Source organism: Lampris incognitus, chromosome 20, assembly GCF_029633865.1.
Source record: "Lampris incognitus isolate fLamInc1 chromosome 20, fLamInc1.hap2, whole genome shotgun sequence".
NCBI lineage: Eukaryota > Metazoa > Chordata > Actinopteri > Lampriformes > Lampridae > Lampris > Lampris incognitus.
This window is the reverse complement of record NC_079230.1, coordinates 3,881,589-3,903,641: the sequence shown is the minus strand read 5'-3', so window position 1 is coordinate 3,903,641 and position 22,053 is coordinate 3,881,589. Positions and strand designations below refer to the sequence as shown.

The following is a 22,053-nucleotide window of genomic DNA, read 5'->3' as shown; positions in this document are numbered from 1 at the left end:
CACCTCTCTGGCAGGGAAGGAGCCTGAGCTGGTGTGGGAGGTGGAGCGGTACCAACTAGATATAGTTGGGCTCGCCTCCACACATATAGCATGGACTCTGATACCAAATTCCTGGAGAGGGGCTGGACTCATTACTTTTCCGGAGCTGGCCGAGGTGACAGGTGGTGGGCAGGTGTGGGGATACTCACAAGTCCCCGGTCTAGTGCCGTCGTGTTGGAGTTCTCCTCAGTGAATGAGAGGGTCGCCTCTATACGACTGCGAGTCGCTGGGGGAAAGGCTCTGACTGTTGTGTGTGCTTATGCACCGAATAGCAGTTTGGAGTATCCGGCCTTCTTTGAGTCTCTGGGTGGTGTCCTGGATAGGGCTCCGCCTCGGGACTCTATAGTTCTGCTGGGGGACTTCAACGCTGACGTGGGCAATGATGGAGAAACCTGGAGGGGTGTGATTGGCAGGAACGCCCTCCCCGATCTGAACCCGAGTGGTGCCTTGTTATTGGACTTCTGTGTGAGTCATGGATTGGCCATAGCAAACACCATGTTCGAACATAAGGTAGTTCATAAGGGTACTTGGTACCAGAACACCTGAGGCCGAAGATCAATGATAGACTATGTGGTTGTATCATCAGATCTGCGGCCATATGTTTTGGACTCTCGAGTGAAGAGAGGAGCAGAGCTGTCAACTGATGACCACCTGGTGGTGAGTTGGATCAGATGGCAGGGAAGGCTGCCGGACAGACCTGGAAAACCCAAACACGTAGTGAGGGTGAGCTGGTGGAGGCCCCTGTCTGTGAGGTCTTCAACTCCCACCTCCGGAAGAAGTTCTCATGTATACCAAGGGAGGCTGGGGACATGGAGTCTGAGTGGGCCATGTTCAAAGCCTCTATTGCAGATGCGGCAGGCAGGAGTTGTGGTCATAAGGACATCGGTGCCTGTCGAGGCGGCAACCTAAGAACCCGCTGGTGGACAACGGCAGTGAGGGAAGCCGACAGGCTGAAGAAGGAGGCCTTTCGGGCTTGGTTGGCCCACAGGTCTCCTGAAGCAGCAGACAGGTACCAGGAGGCTGGAAGGGCTGTGGCTTTGGCGGTCGCGGAAGCAAAAACTCTGGTGTGGGATGAGTTTGGCGAGGCTATGGAGGAGGACTTTTGGTTGGCCTCAAGGAAGTTCTGGCAAGCCATCTGGCGACTCAGGAAGGGGAAGCAGGGCTTGACCCAGGCTGTGTTCAGCCGGGGAGGGGAAATGTTGACCCGGACCGGGGATGTTGTCGAGTGGTGCAAAGAACACTTTGAGGAGCTCCTGAACCCGGCTAACATGACCTCAGTGGAGGAGATAGAGTCTGAAGACTCAGGGGAAGCCCCACCTATATTCCTGGCAGAGGTCTCTGAGGTAGTGAAGAAGTTCCTTGGTGGCAAGGCGCCGGGTGTGGATGAGATTCGCCCTGAGATGCTGAAGGCTCTTGACATTGTTGGGCTGTCTTGGCCGACGCTCCTCTTCAGTGTCACGTGGAGGTCGGGGACAGTACCTGTGGAGTGGCAGACTGGGGGGGTGGTTTCCATATTTAAAAAGGGGGACCGGACGTTGTGCTTGAATTATCGGGGCATCACATTGCTCAGCCCAGTGGCGCCGGCAGCCGTAATCCTGTACGCACCATGCTTACAGGGATCTGTACGCACCGTGCACTATTAGCCAGTGACAATAACACCAATCATCGGCCTTCAAATGTGGTTGCGTCGAACGGCGTGAGTGGCTTAGGGTAACGCTAGAGAGTGGACACAGCCAAAACTGCATCTCAAGCACATTATTCAATCAAAGAGAATCCAAAGACAGGATCTGCTGTTGTCACAATTTTATTTTCAAGATAGAATGTAAAAAAAAAAAACCCCGAACAAAATCACAAAAACATGTACGCATGGTGCGTACAGGATTACAGCTGCCGGTGTGACTGGCTCAGTCTCCCAGGGAAAGTCTACTCTAGGGTGCTGGAAAGGAGGCTCCGACCGATTGTCGAACCTCAGATCCAGGAGGAACAATGCGGATTCTATCCTGGCCGTGGAACAACGGACTCTTTACCCTTGCAGAAGTGCTGAGTGGGGCATGGGAGTTTGTCCAGCCAGTCTACATGTGTTTTGTGGACTTGGAGAAGGCTTACAACCGTGTACGCCGGGGCACTCTGTGGGGGGGGGGGGGTACTGCGGGAGTATGGGGTACCGGGGCAGTTGCTACAAGCCATCCGGTCCTTGTATAACCAAAGTGAGAGCTGTGTCCGCATTCTCGGCATAAATTCAAACACGTTTCCGGTGGGTATCAGGCTCCACCAAGGTTGTCCCTTGTCTCCTGTTCTGTTTGTGATGTTCATGGACAGGATCTCAAGGAGCAGCCAAGGTGAGGAGTGTGTCCGTTTTGGGAAGCTCAGAATTGCATCTCTGCTCTTCACAGATGATGTGGTTTTGTTGGCTTCATCAGAACGTGACCTCCAGCATGCACTGGGGCGGTTTGCAGCTGAGTGTGAAATGGCCGGGATGAGAGTCAGCACCTCGAAAGTCTGAGGCCAAGGTTCTCTACCGGACAATGGTGGATTGCTCCCTCCGGGTTCGGGATGAGTTGCTGCCTCAGGTGAAGGAATTCAAGTATCTCGGGGTCTTGTTCACGAGTGAGGCTAAGATGGAGCGGGAGATTGACAGGCAGACCGTTGTGGTGAAGAGGGAGCTGAGCCGGAAGGCGAAGCTCTGAATTTACCAGTCAGTCTTGGTTCCAGCCCTCACCTATGGTCATGAGCTTTGGGTGGTGACTGAAAGGGTGAGATCGTGGATACAAGCGGCTGAAATGAGTTTCCTCCGTAGGGGGTCTGGGCTCAGCCTTAGAGATAGGGTGAGGAGCTCGGACATCCGGAGGGAGCTCGGAGTAGAGCCTCTGCTCCTTCACGTCAAAAGGAGCCAGTTGAGGTGGTTCGGGCATCTGATTAGGATGCCTCCTGGGCACCTTCCTTTGGAGGGTTACCGGGCACATCCAACTGGGAGGAGACCCCGGGGTAGACCCAGAACTCGCTGGAGGGACTACATGTCCAATCTGGCCTGGGAACACCTTGGGATCTCCCAGGAGGAGCTGGAGGGCGTTGCTGGGGGGAGGGACGTCTGGAGTGCCCTACTTAGCTTGCTGCCACCGCGACCCCACCCCGGAGAAGCGGCTGGTGATGAATGACTGAATGAATATTGTGTGTATATTGTGTGTTATATTGTGTGCTTATATTGTGTGCTTATATTGTATGTTATATTGTGCGTGTATATTGTGTATATAGGGTGATTTTATTCATCATAATGTTGTAGTTTCCTCTACGTTTGTAGATTTAAAACTAATTTTAAACCCCCCCAAAAAAAAAGCCCAAACAGAGAACGAAGTGCGCGTGCGTGCGTGTTTTGGACGTGTGCGCGTACGTGCGTGCGTGAGTGTTTGTATGAGTGTGTGTGTGTGTATGAGTGTGTCTGTGTATGAGTGTTTGTGTGTATTAGTGTGCGTGTGTGTGTACGAGTGTGTGTGTGAGTGTGTGTGTGTGTGTGATTGTGAGTGTGTGTGTGTGTGAGTGTGTGTATGAGTGTTTGTGTGTATTAGTGTGCGTGTGTGTGAGTGTGTGTGAGTGTGTGTATGAGTGTGTGTGTGAGTGTGTGTGTGTGATTGTGAGTGTGTGTGTGTGTGTGTGTGTGTGTGTGTGTGTGTGTGTGAGTGTGTGTGTGTGTGTGTGTGTATGAGTGTTTGTGTGTATTAGTGTGCGTGTGTGTGAGTGTGTGTGAGTGTGTGTATGAGTGTGCGTGTGAGTGTGTGTGTGTGATTGTGAGTGTGTGTGTGTGTGAGTGTGTGTGTGTGTGCGCGCGCGCGTGTGTGAGTGTGTGTGTGAGTGTGTGTGAGTGTGTTTGTGTGTGAGTGTGTGTGTGTGAGTGTGAGTGTGTGTGTGAGTGTGTGTGTGTGTGTGTGTGTGTGTGTGTGTGTGTGTGTGAGTGTGAGTGTGTGTGTGAGTGTGTGTGTGTGTGTGAGTGTGAGTGTGTGTGTGAGTGTGTGTGTGTGTGTGTGTGTGTGTGTGTGTGTGTGTGTGTGTGTGTGTGTGAGTGTGTGTGTGTGTGTGTGTGTGTGTGTGTGTGTGAGTGTGAGTGTGTGTGTGTGTGTGTGTGTGTGTGTGTGTGTGTGTGTGTGTGTGTGTGTGTGTGTGTGAGTGTGTGTACCTGTTTGAGGTGTTCACTCAGGGCGATCCTCAGACTTCCTCTGCGATGGCGGAGCATCTCACACGTCATCAGCCCGTAGAAGACGGCGGAACACGTGAGCGGCACACAGAAGTAAAACCCAAACAGCCACCAGTCCTTAGCATCACGGTAGAACTGCGACACAGACAGACAGGCAGACAGACAGACAAGCAGACAGACGGGCAGACGGACAGACGGACAGACAGACGGACAGGCAGACAGACGGACAGACAGACGGACAGACGGACGGACGGACGGACGGACGGACGGACAGACGGACAGACGGACAGACGGACAGACAGGCAGACAGACAGGCAGACAGACAGACAGACAGGAAGAAGAAAGAAAGCCACTTTTGTCATTATACAGGTTACAAAGTAATTCATTCCCTGCATGTAACCAACCATGTACAGGAGCAGGGGGCAGCTGCAGCACCGGGGACCAACTCCACAGCTTCTCTCCATTGCCTTGCTCAGGGGCAAAGGCAGGAGTATTAACCCGAACATGCATGTCTTTTTGATGGTGGGAGGAAACTGGAGCACCCTGAGGAAACCCACGCAGACACGGGGAGAACATGCAAACACGCAGAAGGGACCTGGGACAGCCTGGGGTTCGAACCCAGGACCTTCTTGCTGTGAGGCAACAGTGCTGACCACTGGGCCACCGTGCTGCCCATAAGACAGACAGACAGACAGACAGGGAGACTGGCACACAGGGAGACAGACAGACGGGGAGACAGGCAGACAGACAGGAAGATAGACAGACAGACAGACAGGGCAGAGAGAGAGACAGACAGACAGGAAGACAGGCAGACAGACAGACAGACATGAAGACAGACAGGGAGACAGACAGGGAGACAGGGAGACGGGCAGGGAGACAGGCAGACAGACAGACAGACAGACAGACAGACAGACAGACAGACAGACAGACAGACTTAGAGAGCCCGTCCAGAACATCAGCTGCTCTGCAACGTAAGTCTTCTTTTCAAACGTGTCTCCCGTTTCCCCGCAGCTGCCAGCACACGGCCGACACGTTTCAAGCTGTGGACATCAAGTGACGTCCACAACTCTGTCCGTCCATCTGTCTGTCCGTCCGTCCGTCCGTCCGTCCTCAGAACTGAGGACGTAACTTGACGTGCACAACTTGAAACTCTTCCCCCGTGTGCTGGTAGGTGCAGGTGAAGGTGTGTGGACAGCTGTGTGCAGGTGTTGACATGTATCCATGGTAAATATGGCAGGCATCGCCAAAAACATGCCATTGTCAACAAACAGGAAACCGGTATGACCGCTGCCGTAGAAACCGGAAGTCAGTGGACTACAGTTACGCACAAAGCCGATTGTGTCTGTAGGGACGCCCGACCAAGCCGGAGGTAACACGGGGATTCGAACCTGCGATCCCCGTGTTGGTAGGCAACTGAATAGACCGCTTACTAAACTATGTTGTTGCCAAAGCAGTTTGCAGAAGATGCTCGCTCGCTCTCTCTCGCGCTCTCGCTCTCTCTCTCTCTCTCTCTCTCTCTCTCTCTCTCTCTCTCTCTCTCTCTCTCTCTCTCTCTCTCTCTCTCTCTCTCTCTCTCTCTCTCTCTCTCTCTCTTTGTCTCTGTCTCTCAATTCAGTTCAGTTCAGTGATGCTTTGTTGGCATGACTGCATTAATTACAATGTTGCCAAAGCAGAACAGGTCAACAGGGAAGAGACGGGAGAAGGAAAAAGGAAGACATGGATCTGGCAGAAACCTAGAACAGCACTTGAACAGCAACTGACAGTAACTGACAGTGTTTTGGTCACTCACTGACCCTTAGGCTATGGCATTCTGACGCATATTGTGCTGCAAGGTGTGACCTTTGACCCTCTCCTAAAATCAGTGGCCGTTGTTCTTTCTCATCCAGCAGTAGAACATCTGGAATCTGGTTTTCAAAGTTCTCCTGGTGTTTCTCTCTTACGTTCTGGAACTTCTCACAATTTAGCAGGAAGTGCATCTCTGTCTCCACCTCACCTGCTGTACAGTGACCACATATTCTTTGCTCTTTTGGTAGCCAAGATGTTTTGTGTGTCTGCCCTTTTCAGTGCTGGACTGTGGTCTGTGAGCCTGTGCTTGGTAAGGATGTGTCTGCTGACTGTCTCTGACAGTGGACAGACATTCAGCCAGTTTATCTTCTCTCTTTAGGTTCCCATAACATCCTCATTTGTGTTGTCATTTGGTTTCTATGTCCCAGTGTTCCACATATGAGTTGTTGCGTTGTGTGATGTTGTGGTTTCCTCTAGTCTGTGGTTGGTTAGCAGTGCTGGTCTGAAACTCATCTGTGTCTGTGGTTACGGGGTTAGTTAGTTTCACAACCAGCTGACTGAGGGGACTCTTTCTTACCTCTTGGATCTGGACTGGTTTAAACTGCAGTGTGTGGTGGGGACTTGATTTAAGGTGCATCCAGAATGTAAGTGATCTGTTCTGATATTTATTATCAATGGCAAACGGCCTCATTCTGCCCTGCATGCAACTGTCGGTGTTTTCCTTTGTACGTTTAGCAGTTTTCGACAGAATTCTGCATGCAGGGCTTCTACTGGATGTTTGTCCCATCTGGTGTAGTCTTGCTGACTGAGTGGACTCCAGACGTCACTTCCATATACTGCAGTGAGCAGGAGGACATTGTCCATGATTTTGGACCAGATTTTAATTGGGATGTCTGTTTTATAGAATGTTCTTTGTATTGCATAGAAAGCTCTTCGGGCTTTCTCTTTAAGGGCATTCACTGCCAGACCAGAGCTTCCCGAGGCACTGACCCTCAGTCCCACTGACCCTCGGTCCCACTGACCCTCAGTCCCAGGTCATCATAGTTCAACATGTGCTCTAGGGTGGTGTTACCTAGAGCAAATAGGTGTCTACTTCCCTAACACCTGGACTTCTTCTGGAAGATCATAATTTTTGTCTTTTTGAAGTTTACTGTCAGGGCCCTGTTCTGACAGTATTTCTGTAGCAGATCCAGATGCTGCTGTAGACCCTGTTCTGTGAGGGACAGCAGCACCAGGTCATCTGCATAGAGCAAGAATTTAACTCCTGTGGTGTTTAGGGTGAGGCCAGGAGCTGCAGATTGTTCCAGTAGCACCGCTAACTCATTGATGTAGATATTGAACAGGGTTGGACTCAAACAGCCGCCCTGTCTCACCCCTCGCCCTTGAGTGAAGTATTCTGTTCGTTTGTTGCCAAGTTTTACTCCACACTTATTTTCCAAATATATAGATTTGATTATGTCAAACGCTTTACCCCCTACACCACTTTGGATGATTTTATAATATAAGCCATCGTGCCAGATAGAATCAAATGGTTTCTTAAAATCAATGAAGCATGCAAATATTTTCCCTTATTTTTTTTTTGGGGAACATGTTGATTAATTAGGGTGTGTAGGGTGTAGATGATTAATTAGGGTGTGTAGGGTGTAGATGATTAATTAGGGTGTGTAGGGTGTAGATGATTAATTAGGGTGTGTAGGGTGTAGATGTGATCTGTAGTGCGGTGATTTGGTAGAAAGCCAATCTGATTCTTGCTCAAGACACTGTGTTGGGTAAGGAAGGCCTGTATTCGGGTGTTAATAATACAGCAGAAGACCTTCTCCAGGTTACTGCTCACACAGATGCCTCGGTACTTACTGGGCTCAAATTCATCCCCACTCCTGTATATTGGGGATAGAAGCCCCCTATTCCAGGTGTCAGGAAAGCAGCCAGCTCTCTCTCTCTCCCTCCTCTCTCTCTCTCTCTCTCTCTCTCTCTCTCTCTCTCTCTCTCTCTCTCTGTCTGTGTCTGTCTCTCTCTCTCTTGCTCCCTCTCTCTCCCTGTCTCTCTGTCTCCGTCTCCATCTCCGTCTCTCTGTCTCTCTCTCTCTCTCTTGCTCCCTCTCTGTCTGTCTGTCTGTCTGTCTGTCTGTCTGTCTGTCTGTCTGTCTGTCTGTCTGTCTGTCTGTCTCTCTCTCTCTGTCTCGCTCTCTCTGTCTCTCTCTCGCTCCCTGTCTCTCTGTCTCCGTCTCCGTCTCTCTCTGTCTCTCTCTCTCTGTCTCTGTCTGTCTGTCTCTCGCTCTCTGTCTCTGTCTGTCTGTCTCTCGCTCACTCTCTGTCTCTCTCTCTCTCTCGCACACACACACACACACTGTTTTGTATCATCCCTGTCTCTCCCTCACGTGCACACTCCTAAATCCAAACACACACACACATAAACATTCGTAGTTACAAACCCACACAAAAACACACTCAGATATACACTTATACAAACATTTACTCTACACACAAACAAACACACACACACTCTTGTATCATCTCTGTCTCTCACTCACGTGCATACTCAAACCCAAACAAACACACACACACACACACATTTAGCCACTCACAATCATGAAGGGGCTGCAGGGCTGCAGCATGCAGGTTGTCATGGTGACGTTCCTGTAGTCGAAGGTGACCAGGTTGAAGCCCACGGCCTCGGGCACCGCCAGCACCACAGACAGCAGCCAGATCAGCACGATCTCCACCGCCGTTACCATGGGAACCCTGGTCCCCTGCACCCGCGACCAGGACGCCACCGCGCGGTACCTGCAGGGAGAGGGGGTGCTCTGTTGGTTCTGTATTGTGTTTGAATCGGGGGTTTCATGATCGGGGTTGTTGCTAAATCGTGTGACCTTCACCACACGTTGAAGTTTGTCTTTTGAAAGGAAGTCAAAAACTGTCAGCTGGCGTCAGCCACAGCTCGCAGCTGATTCCTCGGACGTGTCGGTCTGTGTGTACAAACGTAGTGAAGCCAGGGGGCAGCCAGGAACCCGCCGCAGCTGGGACGCGAACCTGGGGCGACTGCGCCAACCAGTCAACTAAACCCAGATCACATCTGGATGTGGGCCACTTGTGGGCCATCAGTGCCGCAACGATGCGGCACTGATGGCCTTCTTCTGGCCCTGACAAAAAGGATGTGAGCCTGAAGTGGCCCACATGTATAACAGCAAATATGGCCCAAATATGCCAAATCAAGGACGCGGAGCTCTGGGCAACATGTGATCTGGATGTGACCCTGAAGTGGCCTGTGTGGTAAATGGTGAATATGGCCCAAATATCACAACACAAATATGCGCCATATATGTGGCACATGTGGCATTGCTGTGGCTTGGTTCTGGCCCAGATCTGGCAAACAGGAGCGGACCGCCCAAGTGCCATCATTCCACGTGGTATGTGGGCCGGATGAAAGTGTCGGGTGTGGGACAGGTCCGGGCCACAGCGATTTTGCTATCTGGGAAGGGTCCGACCTGTTAGCCAAGGGCTAGTATGGCTACTCATACGTGGTCGTTACACTAGCCCCCGCCTTTGGGAAGCGCGTCCCCACGCTTCAGCAGACCAGCTCCCTCACGCCTTTGGGTCCACGTGCTTCTGATGGCCTCACGGTCTCACCATCCCACTTCTGACACCAATGTAGCGAATTCAGGGGCAGCCGGGAACCACTGCAGCCGGGAACCACTGCAGCCGGGACCACTGCAGCCGGGACCACTGCAGCCGGGAACCACTGCAGCCGGGAACCACTGCAGCCGGGAACCGCTGCAGCCGGGAACCGCTGCAGCCGGGACCACTGCAGCCGGGAACCACTGCAGCCGGGGACCACTGCAGCCGGGGACCACTGCAGCCGGGGACCGCTGCAGCCGGGAACCACTGCAGCCGGAACCACTGCAGCCGGGAACCACTGCAGCCGGGACCACTGCAGCCGGGAACCACTGCAGCCGGGAACCACTGCAGCCGGAACCGCTGCAGCCGGGAACCACTGCAGCCGGGACCACTGCAGCCGGGAACCACTGCATCCAGGAACCGCTGCAGCCGGGAACCACTGCAGCCGGGACCACTGCAGCCGGGAACCACTGCAGCCAGGAACCGCTGCAGCCGGGAACCACTGCAGCCAGGAACCGCTGCAGCCGGGAACCACTGCAGCCCGGACCACTGCAGCCGGGAACCACTGCAGCCGGGACCACTGCAGCCGGGAACCACTGCAGCCAGGAACCGCTGCAGCCGGGAACCACTGCAGCCGGGACCACTGCAGCCGGGAACCACTGCAGCCAGGAACCGCTGCAGCCGGGAACCACTGCAGCCAGGAACCGCTGCAGCCGGGAACCACTGCAGCCCGGACCACTGCAGCCGGGAACCGCTGCAGCCGGGAACCACTGCAGCCGGGACCACTGCAGCCAGGAACCACTGCAGCCAGGAACCGCTGCAGCCGGGAACCACTGCAGCCGGGACCACTGCAGCCGGGACCACTGCAGCCAGGAACCGCTGCAGCCGGGAACCACTGCAGCCGGGACCACTGCAGCCGGGACCACTGCAGCCAGGAACCGCTGCAGCCGGGACCACAGCAGCCGGGAACCACTGCAGCCAGGAACCGCTGCAGCCGGGAACCACTGCAGCCAGGAACCGCTGCAGCCGGGAACCACTGCAGCCGGGACCACTGCAGCCAGGAACCGCTGCAGCCGGGAACCACTGCAGCCGGGACCACTGCAGCCAGGAACCGCTGCAGCCGGGAACCGCTGCAGCCAGGAACCGCTGCAGCCGGGAACCACTGCAGCCAGGAACCACTGCAGCCGGGACCACTGCAGCCAGGAACCACTGCAGCCGGGACCACTGCAGCCAGGAACCACTGCAGCCGGGACCACTGCAGCCAGGAACCGCTGCAGCCGGGAACCACTGCAGCCGGGACGCGACCCCCAGCCACTGCGCTAACCAGTCGACTCAAGGGTCCGACCCGTTAGCCAAGGGCTAGTGAGCCACTCTTTCATGGACGTTACACTACTCAGTACCTCTGTACTCTGTGTGTGTGTGTGTGTGTGTGTGTGTGTGTGTGTGTGTGTGTGTGTGTGTGTGTGTGTGTGTGTGTGTTACCTGTCCACACTGAGCGCACACAAGCTGAGGACAGTGATTCCTACTGAGGCCTTCTGCAGGAACGGCACTAGCTTACAGAGAAACAGACCTAGTGGGCTGTCACCAAATGGCCACTGCATAGCCAGGAGCTACACACATACACACACACACACACACACACACACACACACACACACACACACACACACACACACACACACACACACACACACACACACACACACACATTTTCAGTAGCAGGTTTGTGGCAATGCATGTGTTCAGTAAATCTGTGAATTTAACAACAAGTCGTCCAAGCCAAACGACCACACAGGTCGTTTGTTCCTACCCTCTAATAAGGTCATATGATGACGAGGCACCACCCGAGACACCAGATCGTCATTATTTACACGACCGCTAGAGGTCGCTTAATGTTAAACGTAACTATAGGTCGTGATAAGATGCTGGTACAAACGACGTAAGGGGTCGTTTTTTGGTGGAGGACAGGCTCGTGCAAAGGAAATGAGAAAAGAGTGATGATGTAAACCAGTCATTTGAGTACTAGACTGTGACAATAATAGAATATTAATAGAAACTCTTACATTGTGATTCCATATAAAGTACACTAAACTCAACTTAAAATCAAAATTCTAACGGAGTGGTCATGTAGGACGTGTTTGCATGTAAATCTTGTGGACAGCAACTTCACCAAACCAAACTGAGCTTCAACACAGCTGAATGGAGCCTTACTGTAAGATAATTTGAATCTAAATTTGATGGCTTAACCAAATCACACCAAACCCCCCAACCACTGAGGTGAAGCCTGACGGAACCCATCCATCCATCCAGCCGTCATCCAAGCCGCTTATCCAATTCGGGTCGTGGGGATGCTGGAGCCTATCCCAGCAGTCACTGGGCGGCAGGCGGGGAGACACCCTGGACAGGCCGCCAGGCCATCACAGGGCCCCACCCCCATCCCCCCCACCCCCACACACATTCACACCTAGGGACAATTTTAGTGCAGCTGATTCACCTGACCTACATGTCTTTGGACTGTGGGAGGAAACCCACGCAGACACGGGGAGGACATGCAAACTCCACACAGAGGACGACCTGGGACGACCCCCAGGGTTGGACTACCCCGGGGTTCGAACCCAGGACCTTCTTTTGCTGTGAGGCGACGGTGCTAGCCGCTGCACCACCGTGCCGCCTACCTGATGAAATAATAAATAACTTCGTGTTTCATCAAACAAGACATGAAAGGCCATGTGAGGCTGAAGAGACCCGGGTGTGTCGGACCTTGTAGACGTTGATGGGGATGTCGATGGCGATATATATGAGGTCTCCCAGCGCCAGGCTGGCGATCAGTGCGTTGGGTCCGTTCCTCATGTTCTTGTTCTGGTAGATGATCCTCAGCAAGGTGGCGTTTCCCACGATCCCCACGGCAAAGATCACGCACGACAGCACGGTGTTGATGTACTTGAAGGCCATTTTGATGGATGTTTCCTGCAGGCAGCCAGGAGGCGCCTGCAGATGCATGCCACAGCCAGCCTGGGAAACGTTTGAGGCCAGGGAGGTGGAGGGAACTAAGCGGGAATGGTTCTTCTTTCCATGCTTATGTCTCGACTTGCCAGTGAGTTTGAGTTCGGGTTTTTTGGCTCCGTCTTCTGCGGAGGAAAGGACGCCGCTGCTGGTCTCCTGCCCGACACCGGACTCTCTTTCTCTGTTTTCGAGGCGGGCATCTGGCCCCTGCTCCAGCCTCAGGCTCAGGGGGGAATCGGTACTCCGGAAGGCTGGATGGAGGTCTGACATCAGCAGGTCGGATAGAGACGGGTCGGATGAGAAGTTGTTCTGGCCCCGGGCCAAACCCAGACCAAATAGCGTGCCCAGCAGAAGGAACATGGACCGAGCCAAGGGACCCGTGCCAGAACACATTTCAGACGGCGGTGCGGTTCTACAACTCGTATTTAAAGGTTCCTCTAGGGTTGAATAGGCCGAGGTCAGGTGAGGTGATTCCAAGGTGGAGGAGGTTACCATCCAAGACGGTCTCTAGAAAGAAGCAGAGTAAAAACAGGATTTTGTCAAGTGACGTTACTTATCTGTGGAGGTGTTTCTTAAGCGTGGGTCACGGGAGAGGTCTTCTGGTTCCACAAATAGCCTCAGTATCACTGTCTGAGCTCAGGGCTGAATCAGGCAGAGATGTCTGTCGTCTATCTGGCTCTGTCTTCGTTAAACGGCAGCAGACATGACGTTAAAGCTTCTAAGTGAGGTTTACCACACTTCTTTATCAGTTTCTGCTTGGTTTTAGTCTCTCTATGTGAGTGACGTAATCAAATGAGGCCATCGGAGAGACGATTAGATAGTTTTGTGCAATGATTCCTAATGTTTGTCTCCAGTTTGGAGTCCCTTAAATCTGACCAAATGGTTTCATTCACACAGAAGAAATTCATAGCCACAGTCCGATATCCATTAACTCGTGGCTGTGTATCCTACAAACAGCTGTTTCTCTAAAGCCGCTTCATCTCTCACTCTTCCCCACTAACCTAATACGCTAGACTCCAGAGGATGAATGGGCACCTCAAGCCATTCCTCTGTGAAACACTGTACTTCCGCTTCTGTCCACAGGGGCGCAAAGGCAACATCCATCCATCCATCCATCCATCCATCCATCCATCCACCCACCCATCCATCCATCCATCTATCCATCCATCCATCCATCCATCCATCCATCCATCCACCCACCCATCCATCCATCCATCTATCCATCCATCCATCCATCCATCCATCCATCCATCCATCCATCCATCCATCCATCATCCATCCATCCATCCATCCATCATCCATCCATCCATCATCCATCCATCCATCCATCCATCCATCCATCATCCATCCATCCATCCATCCATCCATCCATCCATCCATCCATCATCCATCCATCCATCCATCCATCCATCCATCCATCCATCCATCCATCCATCCATCCATCCATCATCCATCCATCCATCCATCCATCCATCATCCATCCATCCATCCATCCATCCACCCATCCATCCATCCATCCATCCATCCATCCAGCCATCATCCATCCATCCATCCATCCATCCATCCATCCATCCATCATCCATCCATCCATCCATTATCCAAAACTCCTCCAGCGGCTTTAAATATAAATACCTCTCCTCTCTCCTGGTGCGGTTGAACAGATTATGAAGGATTTCATATGAGTTCAATAAGACAACGGTTCTGTTCTGCGCGCTTGAAATAAAGGAGTTTTAGTCTACTTCTTTTAAGATGGACATAAGCACAGGTACTGTTATTTTGCTTTTGTAATACTTGCAAACGGTCCACAGGGTTAGTGGTTGTGTCAGGAAGGGGGAGGGGTCTCTGAACTGTACTTGGCCAATTACCCCACTCTTCCGAGCCGTCCCGGTCTCTGCTCCACCCCCTCTGCTGATCCGGGGAGGGCTGCAGACTACCACATGCCTCCTCCCATACATGTGGAGTCACCAGCCGCTTCTTTTCACCTGACAGTGAGGAGTTTCACCAGGGGGACGTAGCGCGTGGGAGGATCACGCTATTCCCCCCAGTTCCCCCCCCCCGAACAGGCTCCCCGACCAGGGGCGGGTCTACAGGGTGGCTACAGGGGTGGCAGCTGCCACCTCTGGGACACAGTCTTGCCACCCCTGTTGCCACCCCATTTATAAATCAGATCATATGTTTTTAAAGTATATTTTATGTACATGCATGGTGAAGGTCAATGAGAGCCGCACCAAAGTCATCTCAAGCAGAAGTCGCCGATTTAGAATCCCCCTCCCCCTCACAGGCGCGGGTCTACAGGGTGGCAAAGGGGTGGCAGCTGCCACCTCTGGGACACAGTCTTGCCACCCCAGGAAAAAATCTCTAGATCCACCACTGTCTCCGACCGACCAGAGGAGGCGCTAGTGCGGCGACCAGGACACATACCTACACCCGGCTTCCCACCCGCAGACACAGCCAATTGTGTCTGTAGGGACGCCCGACCAAGCCGGAGGCAGCACGGGGATTCGAACCGACGGGATTCCCGTGTTGGTAGGCAACGGAATGGACCGCCACGCCCCCCGGACGTAAAATGTTGCCAAATCCTTCTGCGGATGGACAAGACCAAAGACCATGCCGGCGGCCAAGGCCAGGCTTAACAACTGTGCCCCCACAGGGTACCGAGGGAGACGACCAGACCCGCCGTGGCGACCCCCTGGGAAACAGGGGGACCACCCGAAGGAGGAAGAAAGACCTGCAAAAGGTGAGTGGAAAATAGCGCTGTACACTTAAACCCCACCGTCAGACTCGCGTTAGCGCTGAGGATGCTGTTAGTCAGGGCTCATACGGTCATGGACAACCCGGAAAAGTGAGCGAATCTGAAAATACAATTCACTGGCCCAGGATAACGTATGGACAATAATAACGTTGTAAAAGTTTTAGAAAATTCATGGATATCTGACTGAAGAAGTGTCACGTCTGTTAAAAACCGACCGAGGCAAAACAAAACGTACTAGTGCGTCTTCGCTAGCTAGCTTTACCGTCGGTTAGCTAGATAGCTTTACCGCCGGTTAGCTAGTTAGCTTTACCGCCAGTTAGCTAGATGGCTTTACCGCCATTTAGCTAGCTAGCTTTACCGTCGGTTAGCTAGATAGCTTTACCGTCGGTTAGCTAGATGGCTTTACCGTCGGTTAGCTAGTTAGCTTTACCGTCGGTTAGCTAGCTAGCTTTACCGCCGGTTAGCTAGATAGCTTTACCGCCAGTTAGCTAGTGAGCTTTACCGCCAGTTAGCTAGCTAGGTTTACCGCCAATTAGCTGTTTAGCTGTACTGCTAGTTAGCTAGCTAGCTTGTCGGCAGTATAGAGTAAGAGGAGTTTAAACAATCAGCAGGTTCAAATGGACAAATACTAAGTATAAGTACAAATATAGAATGACTTTCCCATCATATACGTAGTTAGTGTTAAAACACACCTTTGAGTAGTTTCACTTGGTCATGAAAATTTAGCTTAAAGTTACGGTGAAATCATGGAAAGTCACTGAAAATCATGTCTTTATGCATGCTCAATAATCCAGGTAAGAAACCCATGGGTCCAAAAAAGTATGGCCTCAGTCTGAAGGAATTCCCTGCACGTCCAGCCTCCATCCATCATCCATACCGCTTATCCTGCTCTCTCTCAGGGTCGCGGGGATGCTGGAGCCTATCCCAGCAGTCATTGGGGGGCAGGCAGGGGGACACCCTGGACAGGCCATCACAGGGCAAGCATATACAGGTCAGTTATCATTATTATTATTATTAGGTTAATTAATTATTAAAGGTAAATTATAAAAACAAACAAAAAACCGTCCTTCTAGAAACGCTGTCCATCTATCCATCCTCAAGGAGATGTACACCTTGGGCTTAAATATACACTACCGTTCAAAAGTTTGGGATCACCCAAACAATTTTGTGTTTTCCATGAAAAGTCACACTTATTCACCACCATATGTTGTGAAATGAATAGAAAATAGAGTCAAGACATTGACAAGGTTAGAAATAATGATTTGTATTTGAAATAAGATTTTTTTTACATCAAACTTTGCTTTCGTCAAAGAATCCTCCATTTGCAGCAATTACAGCATTGCAGACCTTTGGCATTCTAGCTGTTAATTTGTTGAGGTAATCTGGAGAAATTGCACCCCACGCTTCCAGAAGCAGCTCCCACAAGTTGGATTGGTTGGATGGGCACTTCTTTGAGCAGATTGAGTTTCTGGAGCATCACATTTGTGGGGTCAATTAAACGCTCAAAATGGCCAGAAAAAGAGAACTTTCATCTGAAACTCGACAGTCTATTCTTGTTCTTAGAAATGAAGGCTATTCCATGTGAGAAATTGCTAAGAAATTGAAGATTTCCTACACCGGTGTGTACTACTCCCTTCAGAGGACAGCACAAACAGGCTCTAACCAGAGTAGAAAAAGAAGTGGGAGGCCGCGTTGCACAACTGAGCAAGAAGATAAGTACATTAGAGTCTCTAGTTTGAGAAACAGACGCCTCACAGGTGCCCAACTGGCATCTTCATTAAATAGTACCTGTTAGAGCCTGTTTGTGCTGTCCTCTGAAGGGAGTAGTACACACCGGTGTAGGAAATCTTCAATTTCTTAGCAATTTCTCGCATGGAATAGCCTTCATTTCTAAGAACAAGAATAGACTGTCGAGTTTCAGATGAAAGTTTTCTTTTTCTGGCCATTTTGAGCGTTTAATTGACCCCACAAATGTGATGCTCCAGAAACTCAATCTGCTCAAAGAAGTGCCCATCCAACCAATCCAACTTGTGGGAGCTGCTTCTGGAAGCGTGGGGTGCAATTTCTCCAGATTACCTCAACAAATTAACAGCTAGAATGCCAAAGGTCTGCAATGCTGTAATTGCTGCAAATGGAGGATTCTTTAACGAAAGCAAAGTTTGATGTAAAAAAAATCTTATTTCAAATAAAAATCATTATTTCTAACCTTGTCAATGTCTTGACTCTATTTTCTATTCATTTCACAACATATGGTGGTGAATAAGTGTGACTTTTCATGGAAAACACGAAATTGTTTGGGTGATCCCAAACTTTTGAACGGTAGTGTATATTATGCAATTTAACTTTGTTTAAAGAAACACTCAACGGTAGGGAAAGTGCTCAACAAATAAGGAGCAAAATAATCCAGTGGGTCAAGTAAATTCTCTATGAGACAGTACAAGCCTGTTTCATGCCATAAGCAATATTGACAGCTGATGACTGCTTATGGCATGAAACAGGCTTGTACTGTCTCATAAAGAATTTACTCGACTCACTGGATCATTATGCAATTTATATATTTTCATTACAAAGTATTTTCCCTATTATTTGAGAGTTCTTAATAGCTTTTTTTGTTTGTTATCTTAGAAACAGAGTCAGTTTGTGTTGTAGGTCAACACAAAGCAGCTGGATATTAGGTGTGATCTGAAGCACGTTAGCCTTATGTATGTGATACGTGCCGACAAGACAGGTAAGCTCGGGAGCATTGTTAGTGGATTGTGAGTCTGTATTACGGTTCAGAAACAAGACCACGTCTTCTAAAATCGATGTCAGTCTGTTAAAGCTTAAAAAAATCAACAGAGCAACTTCAACACAGAACTTGTGAGCGTAAGTAAGTCCAACCTCATTAAGTTTGATTATCCAAACTCCTAAACCCCTACATCCGAGGATACTGGACCTTGTGATGATGATGATGATGATGATGATGATGATGATGATAAAGCCACACCTGGTTTGTCAAGTTGAGAAGGGAGGCTAGTTTTGTAAGTGCGAGGTTTTTCGGGTTGTCTTCAGGACTTATTTGTGTACGTGTACCGAGGGTTTAATGCCGGGATGCTATCCATCCATTTTCAAAGCTTGAAGCTGTGAGCCCAAGTCAATCTCTGAGGACTGAGCAAAGTGGTGGACGTCTGGTGACGTCACCAGTCCAACACTTCTCTCTCTCTCTCCTCTCCTTTTGCCTCTACCGCCATAGAGATTTGAGCGAAGCCGTCCAGTCGTTCAGTATCAAACAGATTTGAATTTCATATTTGATAGCGAAACGCAGTCTCATCTAAAATGTGTTGGTCTAGTCCCCGGACAGCTGATAGCGGACGTGTGACGTCGGGTCATCTGAGAGGGTGACAGCAGTTTTAACATAACACAACACTTTGACATGAAAATACCTCATCCGTCCTCAAGGCAGGAAAATGTTCATCCACAAAACAACAAAACGGGACAAAGACGAGACGTATGGAATCAGAGGTCAGATCTCTCTGTCTCTCCCCGTCTGTCTCGCTCTCTCTTCATAGACTCACCCTCTCTGTGTCTGCTGTCCGGTCCGTTTGCTGATTGCCTGGTTGGGTGTCGGACAGAAAAAATTCATTCCCTGTGAAGCCTTTAAAAAGACGGAGCTGAGGAGGGCAGAGAGAGAGAGAGGGGAGAGAGAGAGAGAGAGAGGGGAGAGTGTCTCTCGGCCTGGTCTAGACTGAACTAGTAAACTCAAGTTAGGGAGCTCTGTTTTCTCTCTGTTTATCTCTCCACCCCTCCGCTTTATTCCCTCTCTCTCTCTCTCTCTCTCTCTCTCTCTCTCTCTCTCTCTCTCTCTCTCTCTCTCTCTCTCTCTCTCTCTTTCTGTCTAAGTGGAAACGCTCATAAACACTCCACAAGACACACTGACCCTAAAGTCACACACACACACACACTTAGGTTTAATTGAAGACATGTTCCCTTGTGAGGATGTGTGTAAAACGTGTCATGGAAGTGGAGGCAGTAAACTTTACTGGCTTGTTTGAATGGGACACTTGTTTACTGGTTTGTTTGAATGGGACGCTTGTTTACTGGTTTGTTTGAATGGGACACTTGTTTACTGGTCTGTTTGATGGAACCAGTAAAAGATGACAGTAGAGGAAAGAAAAACCCAGTTTAACCACAGTGGCTCCACATCTCCTTCACTGTATAATGCTGTCTGTTTATCAGTCAGTCAGTCAGTCTGTCTGTCTGTCTGTCTGCCTATCTATCTGACTGCCCGTCTGTCTGTCCGACTGTCTGTCTGCATGCCTGCCTGCCTGTCTGTCTTCCTGTCTGCCTGCCTGCCCATCTGTCTGTCTGCCTGTCTGTCTCTCTGTCTGCCTGTCTGTCTCGTCCTGCCTGCCTGTCCGTCTGTCTGCCTGCCTGTCTGCCTATCGGTCTCTGTCTGCCTGTTTGTCTCTCTGTCTGCCTGTCTGTCTCGTCCTGCCTGCCTGCCTGTCTGTCTTCCTGCTCATCTGCCTGTCTGCCTGTCTGTCTGCCTGTCTGTCTCTTCCTATCTGTCTGTCTGCCTGTCTATCTCTCTGTCTGCCTGTCTGTCTCGTCCTGCCTGCCTGTCCGTCTGTCTGCCTGCCTGTCTGCCTATTGGTCTCTGTCTGCCCGTCTGTCTCTCTGTCTGCCTGTTTGTCTCTCTGTCTGCCTGTCTGTCTCGTCCTGCCTGCCTGCCTGTCTGTCTTCCTGCTCATCTGCCTGTCTGCCTGTCTGTCTGCCTGTCTGTCTCTTCCTATCTGTCTGTCTGCCTGTCTATCTCTCTGTCTGCCTGTCCGTCTCGTCCTGCCTGCCTGTCCGTCTGTCTGCCTGCCTGCCTGTCTGTCTTCCTGTCTGCCTGCCTGCCCATCTGTCTGTCTGCCTGTCTGTCTCTCTGTCTGCCTGTCTGTCTCGTCCTGCCTGCCTGTCCGTCTGTCTGCCTGCCTGTCTGCCTATCGGTCTCTGTCTGCCCGTCTGTCTCTCTGTCTGCCTGTTTGTCTCTCTGTCTGCCTGTCTGTCTCGTCCTGCCTGCCTGCCTGTCTGTCTTCCTGCTCATCTGCCTGTCTGCCTGTCTGTCTGCCTGTCTGTCTCTTCCTATCTGTCTGTCTGCCTGTCTATCTCTCTGTCTGCCTGTCCGTCTCGTCCTGCCTGCCTGTCCGTCTGTCTGCCTGCCTGCCTGTCTGTCTTCCTGTCTGCCTGCCTGCCCATCTGTCTGTCTGCCTGTCTGTCTCTCTGTCTGCCTGTCTGTCTCGTCCTGCCTGCCTGTCCGTCTGTCTGCCTGCCTGTCTGCCTATCGGTCTCTGTCTGCCCGTCTGTCTCTCTGTCTGCCTGTTTGTCTCTCTGTCTCGTCCTGCCTGCCTGCCTGTCTGTCTTCCTGCTCATCTGCCTGTCTGTCTGCCTGTCTGTCTCTTCCTATCTGTCTGTCTGCCTGTCTATCTCTCTGTCTGCCTGTCCGTCTCGTCCTGCCTGCCTGTCCGTCTGTCTGCCTGCCTGCCTGTCTGTCTTCCTGTCTGCCTGCCTGCCCATCTGTCTGTCTGCCTGTCTGTCTCTCTGTCTGCCTGTCTGTCTCGTCCTGCCTGCCTGTCCGTCTGTCTGCCTGCCTGTCTGCCTATCGGTCTCTGTCTGCCCGTCTGTCTCTCTGTCTGCCTGTTTGTCTCTCTGTCTGCCTGTCTGTCTCGTCCTGCCTGCCTGCCTGTCTGTCTTCCTGCTCATCTGCCTGTCTGCCTGTCTGTCTGCCTGTCTGTCTCTTCCTATCTGTCTGTCTGCCTGTCTATCTCTCTGTCTGCCTGTCCGTCTCGTCCTGCCTGCCTGTCCGTCTGTCTGCCTGCCTGCCTGTCTGTCTTCCTGTCTGCCTGCCTGCCCATCTGTCTGTCTGCCTGTCTGTCTCTCTGTCTGCCTGTCTGTCTCGTCCTGCCTGCCTGTCCGTCTGTCTGCCTGCCTGTCTGCCTATCGGTCTCTGTCTGCCCGTCTGTCTCTCTGTCTGCCTGTTTGTCTCTCTGTCTGCCTGTCTGTCTCATCCTGCCTGCCTGCCTGTCTGTCTTCCTGCTCATCTGCCTGTCTGTCTGCCTGTCCGTCTCGTCCTGCCTGCCTGTCCGTCTGTCTGCCTGCCTGTCTGCCTATCGGTCTCTGTCTGCCCGTCTGTCTCTCTGTCTGCCTGTTTGTCTCTCTGTCTGCCTGTTTGTCTCTCTGTCTCGTCCTGCCTGCCTGCCTGTCTGTCTTCCTGCTCATCTGCCTGTCTGTCTGCCTGTCCGTCTCGTCCTGCCTGCCTGTCCGTCTGTCTGCCTGCCTGTCTGCCTATCGGTCTCTGTCTGCCCGTCTGTCTCTCTGTCTGCCTGTTTGTCTCTCTGTCTGCCTGTCTGTCTCATCCTGCCTGCCTGCCTGTCTGTCTTCCTGCTCATCTCTCTGTCTGCCTGTCTGTCTCGTCCTGCCTGCCTGTCCATCTGTCTGCTTGCCTGCCTGTCTGTCTTCCTGTCTGCCTGCCTGCCCATCTGTCTGTCTGCCTGTCTGTTTCTCTGTCTGCCTGTCTGTCTCTTCCTGCCTGCCTGTCCATCTGTCTGCCTGCCTGTCTGCCTATCAGTCTCTGTCTGCCCGTCTGTCTCTCTGTCTGCCTGTTTGTCTCTCTGTCTGCCTATCTGTCTCGTCCTGCCTGCCTGCCTGTCTGT

The 22,053-nt window shown here is 51.6% G+C and overlaps 1 protein-coding gene across 2 annotated transcripts in view; it reads right to left on the bottom strand.

Annotated features, from left to right (window-relative positions):
- LOC130130552 (endothelin receptor type B-like) overlaps positions 1-19,084 on the bottom strand; it is a 23,126-nt gene extending 4,042 nt beyond the window's left edge. The window contains exons 1-5 of one of the 2 annotated variants that reach the window (XM_056300258.1): positions 18,934-19,084; positions 12,385-13,134; positions 11,107-11,234; positions 8,595-8,793; positions 4,208-4,360 (exon numbers count right to left, since the gene is read on the bottom strand). In XM_056300258.1, the coding sequence (XP_056156233.1) occupies positions 4,208-4,360; positions 8,595-8,793; positions 11,107-11,234; positions 12,385-13,122 (1,218 nt within the window). In that variant the 5' untranslated portion in view covers positions 13,123-13,134; positions 18,934-19,084. Of the gene's footprint in view, positions 1-4,207; positions 4,361-8,594; positions 8,794-11,106; positions 11,235-12,384; positions 13,135-18,801; positions 18,907-18,933 lie in introns of those variants that run through there. The other variant, XM_056300259.1, reaches the window with a different exon arrangement.
- Between the last annotated feature and the right edge of the window lie 2,969 nt (positions 19,085-22,053).